This window comes from Silene latifolia, chromosome 2, assembly GCF_048544455.1.
Source record: "Silene latifolia isolate original U9 population chromosome 2, ASM4854445v1, whole genome shotgun sequence".
NCBI classification, from domain to species: Eukaryota; Viridiplantae; Streptophyta; class Magnoliopsida; order Caryophyllales; family Caryophyllaceae; genus Silene; species Silene latifolia.
The window spans coordinates 102,935,085-102,942,920 of record NC_133527.1 but is presented as its reverse complement, the minus strand read 5'-3'; the positions used below and the strand labels follow the sequence as shown (position 1 = coordinate 102,942,920).

At 38.1% G+C, this 7,836-nt stretch overlaps 1 protein-coding gene across 1 annotated transcript; it reads right to left on the bottom strand.

The window, feature by feature from the left end:
* Positions 1-1,848: 1,848 nt before the first annotated feature.
* Positions 1,849-7,279, bottom strand: LOC141642870 (uncharacterized). Its single transcript, XM_074451837.1, has 2 exons — positions 5,424-7,279; positions 1,849-2,148 (listed from the first exon to the last, which is right to left on the bottom strand). The coding sequence occupies exon 1, from the start codon at positions 6,836-6,838 to the stop codon at positions 5,510-5,512; it is 1,329 nt and encodes a 442-aa protein (XP_074307938.1). The 5' UTR covers positions 6,839-7,279; the 3' UTR covers positions 1,849-2,148; positions 5,424-5,509.
* Positions 7,280-7,836: the final 557 nt, after the last annotated feature.

Here is a 7,836-nt window from a genome sequence, read left to right as displayed (position 1 = left end):
GTAGACACATGTATGGGCCTCTGACCCATTAACCATGTGGACGAGAGAGTGAAAAGCATACAATTTTGGCAGATCTAGTGTGCTCCTGTAAAGGACTACCATCCTACCCAAGTTCTCATCAACTGTATACTTTCTATGGCAATACAGGATTATGAACAACAGTCTGCCAATTCTGACAGCTTTTCTTTGCTTGCTTGATGAAAACAGGTATTGCATCAGTTCTCCTTCTCTTTCTTTTATGATGAGTAGACTGCTAAACTTGCTGAATTTCATAGAATTTTGTTAAGTTCTTTACCCTCTCTGTATTACAAAAAACCAGCATTGACCAAAAACCCAACTGCAAGTCTGACCCTACTAATTATTACACTACATATCAAATAATTAAAAAATGATAAGAATGAAACTAATTGTTGGTCAATCACGCATCATAAATTCTACCTTATTCTACATATATTTGAACACGAACAATTGCCACATAAGGACGATAGATTTGGGTTGGAGGTTATACCATACATTTATACCTAAGAAGTAAACAAGCATATAGGTAACGATCGCCAAATACCAAAAGTCCTTAAATACTTCCAACTCAGGAAGTAGGAACAAGAAATATTAGTAAATAAATGTAAAAGTAATCTGGTAGGTGTAAAATTGCCACCTGTATGGAAAACACCTAGCCCAACGTGGATTTTGTAGCCTGCGGACAAGCAAGCTAAACAGGTTTGGGACTAGTAACTGCGCCGAGCTCATATAAACTTTTGAAAATGCATTCTCCATACAATAATGCCCACATTTTTCTGCAGACTAGACGAGACGACCCGTGAAGAGCTCTAACGCCAAAGACTCCTATTCTAGGCTCTAGCCCAGATCGAATACTCTATGCACGAGTAACTAAGAGGTGTCCAAACTGTCGAATTATAAGAATAAATCAATTGAAATCACAGAATACCAAGGACAATAACAAGGCAAGAGGTAAACTTACCTGCAGGTTTGTAAAGGTGCACTTGATGTAAGTAGGAGCAGCATCAGCTAGTTGCTGCCCTACGATAGCATTGTAACGCAACCTTCATCCCTTCAAATATCTCCAAGTGTTAGTATTTTATTTTAAGTTCTACATACCTTTACTAACCAAACTCCAATAATGCAACCTATATAAATACAGAACATGTAATGATAACACACTAACAATACATTTATTGACGTTAGTAATATGTTGTTTGCCTGTTTAAATCAACAGGGAAAAAAGAGGGGACCAATAGTAGTGGAGAGCCCATTTTCCAGATGACCCATGATGTAAAACTGCTTCAATACCATCTAATGACTACTAAATAATATAAAAAGAAATGTAATCAATTTAGTAAATTATTTTGCTTTATTCATTAAAATCTAAAATTAAAAATAAGCATATGTATGACTGTTGAAAATGTTAACATTGTTAAGGCCATTCTTTCAATTGAAAGCACAGACTAAAGAAAGGTTTCGTCTCACACGGTCTGAATAATAAGATATAACTGGAACGAGTTATATACACAACTTAGATATGACGGCTACTTTACCGTCAGGCAGTTTTTCTGGAGCTGTTGCCCAAATTTACGAGGACCACAAAGACGACAGCAACAACAGTGTCTTATATTTACCCTCATATATTAGCAATATTTGGTTATCTTATGTCCAACTTGCTTCTGCGACTTCACCAATGAATTAAATATTGATTGCAATCACAAACCAGTTAGACCCTCTTTGTCACCAGATGAGTCCTCATAATCCACGTGACACATTCATCAACATAGTCACTGCATTGGCATCTTGTAATAGATGTGTAGTAGGAACAAACCAAAAACAAACAGCAAATTTTGTCTTCAAGCACATAATCATATTTTCCATATATTTTCCCAAAATTACAATTCAATCCCAGGTATGATTCCTGTGTAGATCAAGAATAAGAATGCTCACATCCCAGTAAGGGTATCGACATACATTTTGGAGTATTGACTAAGGTCATATGATGAAGAATCTTTAGATGAAACAACTACAGAAAGTAATCAACTTCTATCCCAAAATTCTTTGATAAATTGTTCCATGAGAGTGAGCTTCCTCGTTGTGCCTGCTGTACAACACTTCTTTCAGGAGACAATACAAGCTTGAGAGATCCTGGAAAATGAACACCCACTTTAAAACTCCAGGAAAGTCGCCAATTCAACAAGTTACATCTACATATAAATATACTCCACTCAACATCAGTTCTAAACTTTGGATGGGGCAAACTTATCTGCATTTAAGAACGATTGAGCTTTCTCAGAGTGGGGACAATAGACGGCATAAAGGAGGGGAAAAATAGCAAAGGAGGTTGTGTTGTGGATTGAGGAAGGAGATGAAGAGAGGGTAGTACCCTATAAAAGAGGTAAAAGTTACCCATCCCTCTCGTAAATATTAACCTCATATGGGAGTAATAGCTCCCCCCAGCCTTTCATCTTCTCGTCAAGCCACACCACTTCCCTCAATTTCTCCTATATTTTGATCTCCATAACTTCGTAATAATTACACCCGAGTCCCCATCCAAACGAGCCCTTATTAGCAAAAAAGGATAAAATGATTTCACATCCCCATTTTCTCTCACGACAAATTTTAGGTAATAGCACCTTAGATTAACCAATCTCAGCCTAAGTATAGTTTGCCAGCAGGACGAGAGAGAGGCATCTGGCATTCACCATAGCAATGATTGTGGAACAACTGGTTTTACGGATCATAATGATGTCACGGATTACATGAACAGGGTTAAGAATCCAATCGAAAACACGGGATAAAGTGAAAGGTTCACAACTATACAGCATACACAGACTCTTACTATATCAGCAGAAGCGAAAGTTGAATATCAGGAATGACAGAAGGATCAGATGTTGGTCCAAAATATCTCTCAAAGTTAATATCTCCTTGATTTGCAAGCTCCCAGACTCCTCCGATATGAGGTTCTTTAGCATTTTACCATTTTTGGGTACAACGGATATATTAGCCCATAACCAAAGGAAAAGAAAAAAAATATTCTGTGTTCATCATTTCCAAAAGGCAATCAAGTTGGCTAAAGAGAGACCTAAATCATGTGTTACCATTGTTTGATGGTTCTCCAGTTCTGCTACATAGCATGTAAACATGATATATTTCCACAAAACCACCAAGATTCAATATTTCAATATTGAAGTTCATCAAAGCTCTAAAGGAGAGATGCATCTCAAAGAAATAAAGGAATGGAAAAGCTTACATTGTTTAGCACAAATTTCATGCATTGACTACAAATTAACGAAGAAAGACGAAAGATTGCCGTAATAACTGACTAACTAGGGCAGGAAAACAGATAAATACTGAATAACCCTAAGACATAGGAGTGTAACATTAGGAAAATTGGGGGCCTATGTCAGTGATACGGGGTTTGGGTTTTGCCTCGTGCCCTCGTCAAAGTCACCGCCTGAGACGTGTTGGCTTTGCGTCATTATTGGGCAGCACTGTTAAGTCATCAAACTAAATACCATAATGGTTTCATTATTGAACTTGATCACGGAAAGATTGGGTTGAATTATGCTTGGGCAGGCATAATTAGGTTGTATCGGCCATCAGTTCACAATTAAGTCAAGTTGGGTTGGTTATGGATCACCATGTTATTAGGTTCTAACGGATCAGACTTTTGGTTTAGGTTAGAATTGCCAACTCTAATTAGAAGTATTGGTCATTATCAATGTCCACGTAGGGAGCTCAAACCATATTTAGAGATCAATCCTTCATTCTTTTCTACAGTAGTTCAATACATGACTCTTAGACCTCAGTAGAACTTTAAACCTCTCTATTACAATCCAGAGCAGTCATCTTCAGCTTGGTGTGATGTATTTAACTATTACATCGAAAAAAACATCAGAAAGATGGGAGACAAATATTCACTTGTGCATAGTTAGACCTCAATCCATTCTACAGCGTACTTTTAAGGCAGATGAGAAAGCAATAGATATGCCTCTTAAGTCTTTTTCCCCTTCAGAGAGTCACAAAAAAAATCCACTCTAATGGTTGGGACTTACATGCCCTAATTGTTTAAGACGATTCCCACCCCTTAATACAACTGAACCCGAATGAAAGCAATAATCTTCTTATTCCCACCTCCAGCTCAAGCAGAATAGTAAAAGAACTACGATCAACAAACAATATCAACATTTCGGTTTGGTCCTACAGAGCTGAAAGAGCTGATTAATTTATAACTGCCTCAAACATCGAAGCCATAAAGCCATAAAGCCATATGGCATTTTCAAAACAAAAATGTAGAACAAATACTGTCACAGAACCAAGTTTTTCACTAGCTTGGAGGCCTCAACAACACTCAAATCTCAAATCCCAACGACAGCAAATTGCTAGGGACCTAACTTGTTTTTGCAAAGTTCACATATGAAAGTTACACGGGTCATAAGAAGCATGACTACGCTTCAAGGATGTGTGGCAATCATGGTTTCATGTTAACGCTGAAGAATTCCATCTCCCAAGTGTTGAGACATAAACCTAATGGAAATAACTGAAATAGTACAAGTCTTTCCAAATGCCCAATACTAATATTTACTAAATTGGGATTCTTCGAATGTGATATAGCATCAATCATAAGTTTACACAGAACTATCATGAGCAGATGTAAACTGAAAAACAGGGTAGAGGGTCACAAACCCTATGGGAAAGCGGAGAATAAATAGCTGGAGTTGTGCTTAAGAATCTATCAGTGTACTATTTTGCCTTGCAGCAAGAGAGTAGGCCTCTACAGACATTCTTATAAATCGCAGCAAAAGTGCAGCGACCTAGCAATACTCTTGCAACTACAATCTGAATTTTGAGATTTAACAGACACCATTGAATCAAAACCTAAGCTTCAAAGTGGAGATGCAAAAAGAGCTCTGGTACCGGAGCAATGGTAGGATGAGGAAGAAGCAGAAAAATCTATACAAGTGCATCTTAAGACTTATCCTTTTGTGTAAACAAAGGGAACTGAAGCAAAAGGGAAGAGGACAAATTCCCTCATTGGTTTGCAAGTTGATTAGAGGGAAATGGAATGAGATGTTGTCCCTCCTACAGGCCAAATTAAAATACTTCCAACACAGGAAAGATCTGGAAGATAAAATGACATGGTTCCGTTTACCCTCCCCTCCATTCCCCTCTCCCTTTCCCTCTCCTCAAGCAAAGAGTGAATGAAACATAGTTATGTTAGTGTGGCCTCGGGAAACTAATGCCAAGGATCATATTTTCATTGGAGACACTCCCTCTATCAAACAATTTCCTAGTCCACCAAACCGTAAGCTGTAGAGCTAACTACTCAGCACAGTCGAAATGAAAAATTCAGTTACTCGCTTTCATCTATGACAATAAGGATTCCGCACAAATGACAAGGTAGAATTCAAGTTCCTCACCTTAGAAAGAGTCGTATGATGCACAGCAGGAACTAGGAGTTTAAGACTGCTGGCCTGCTGCTAGATCAGAGATTAATGGAACTCAGCTAAGAAGCATTGGCAAGTGCCCTCGGTTCTTCACGACAATTCAAAGACATATCTGAAGCTAAATTTCCATTCTGAAGATTCAAACTGCTGTTTACCAGCTTGCTTTTACAATTTAAGCGCCTTCTACTATATGTTTTCGAGCATTGTCCACCTTCTAGCTTCAGAAACTGAAACCGATAATGATAAGCATCCAACTTCACGGCGTGAGACGGACATTGACCACCTTCCACCTTCACAGTTTTAGACGGTTTCCTACTATACACCTTCAAAAAAGAACTGGCCTTCTTTTTGCACTTCACGCCTTTCGACGCCTTCCCCTTCCGAATATAAGTAATTACACAACTTTTAGAATCGTCGTTGTACTTTCCATCTTGTTTCCTGCCAAACTTATTCCCACTTTCTTGTCTAGCCTCCCTGGATCCTGTTCTCTCATGACCCAACCCCGATTCCAGGCCATTATCACCAGGGTCAATATATGTTGCCCTGTCAGAACAACTTGTTTCATTTGCTCCTTGCAACTCCAAACCATTCACTTTAGGCACATCAACACAATGTGTATTCATGGAGCACAAGTTCCTCGATATCCTAGGTGAGCTATTCATCTCTCTATGCAATCTAATCGCCAATTGAGCATCCTCATCGACCACCAAACCACCTTGATCTATCTCAACAATACCTAAAGAACCACTGGCAATATCCATGGCTTTCTTTGCAGCCATTACTTTCGTAAGAACCTTCTCTTTCGCCTCGATGGCGATGACAATCTTCCTTTCAGCATCAGCATTCGCCTCATTCACCACATTCTCTAAAACTTTTTCCTTTTTTTGCAAATTACACAAATCAGAACTTGCCAACGATGTAGATTCCACACCATTTTTCTCTGCTTGTTTCTTACTAGTTCCAATCCTAACAGCTCTACTCCGACTATATTCATTCTCTAGCAAATTAGGTATCCAACAATCAAAACAAACACTAAATTCATCAGAACAATTACCTGAAGAACCAAACGAAAACTTCGAAACGCAATCTTTATGAATCCGGCGACGACATTTCTTGCACTCATAGAAGGCGGACGAAACCCTAGTCAAACAATAGGAGCAAAACTGCGATGATTCAACAAGACTGTGACATTTTTTGCACAATAGAACAATTCGCCACTCACTTGTGAGAATTCCAAGCTTATTTTTAGGGTTTGTGCAATTAATTCGACGACTGCAGCAATAACAATCGGATAAATTCGGCAAATCTCTCGTTTTTTTGTTACTATGATTCAAAGGTTGCGGTGGTGGAAAATCCGTAGTGGTTTCCGCCGGCGATTGTCTCTTCATCGGCGCCGACAAGAGGAAGAGAGAATTGTGAATTGATCGAAATTAGGGTTCTTGTTTTCAAAAAAATTGGGGGTTTCTGCAGGAATACAGCTGTAAATGTTACTGCCTTGACTGTGCTCTGCACCTTGTATTGCAGAGAAAAAAACCAGTAGGCCAAAAACAACTGCTCTCTTTTCGTCTGGGTTCTCCAAACTATCTTTTTTTCATAATAATGCTACGGAGTAATTCTACCGTCCTCCGTTACACTGATCCTTCAGCTTGGTTAATTGTCGCACATCTGACTTAGACACTTTACAAAGTACCCCTCCTATTTTCTATGTTCTTCCACTTTAGTTTTTGGGTAAAATTTAGTGGGATGATAATATCTGGATGTAAATAAAAGTAAGAAAGAGAATGTGGGGTCATAAGTTATTATAACCACAAAAGATAAATAAATAAGAAAAGTGGAAGATCTTTGTGAATTTGTCGTTTTGGGAAATGTGGAAGATGTTAGAAAATATGAGGGAGTAGCACTTTGACACTTTATTTAGACCAAAAACTTGAGAACTTTGTACAAAATAAATAAATATAATATTGTGTTGTGTTCGGCACTTGCAGTCGAGTTGGAGTAACATAACAATAAAGCGCACTCGTACTTTTTTGTTTGCTCTAAAGAATCAAATGAAGAAAAAGCTCTTTGAAAAAAGAAAGGGAGCGCTCCATTAAGATGAGACCAAAATATAAAATGAAGAACATACTCCCTTCTATTCACTATTTTCTTCTCTATTTCCTTAAACAGATTATTCAGGTTTTCTTCCCTTTTATTATTTTGAAAACTTTTACTCTTATTTTATTCATCCATCTCTTCTATCACCAAACCCCACCCAACTCTTTTACCCATATTTTATTACTTTCCCTAATGTTTTGGCCCCACAATTCCTTATTTAACTCATAATTATTCATCCATCTCTCCTATCATCAAACTCCACCCAACTCTTTTACTCTTATTTTATTCATTG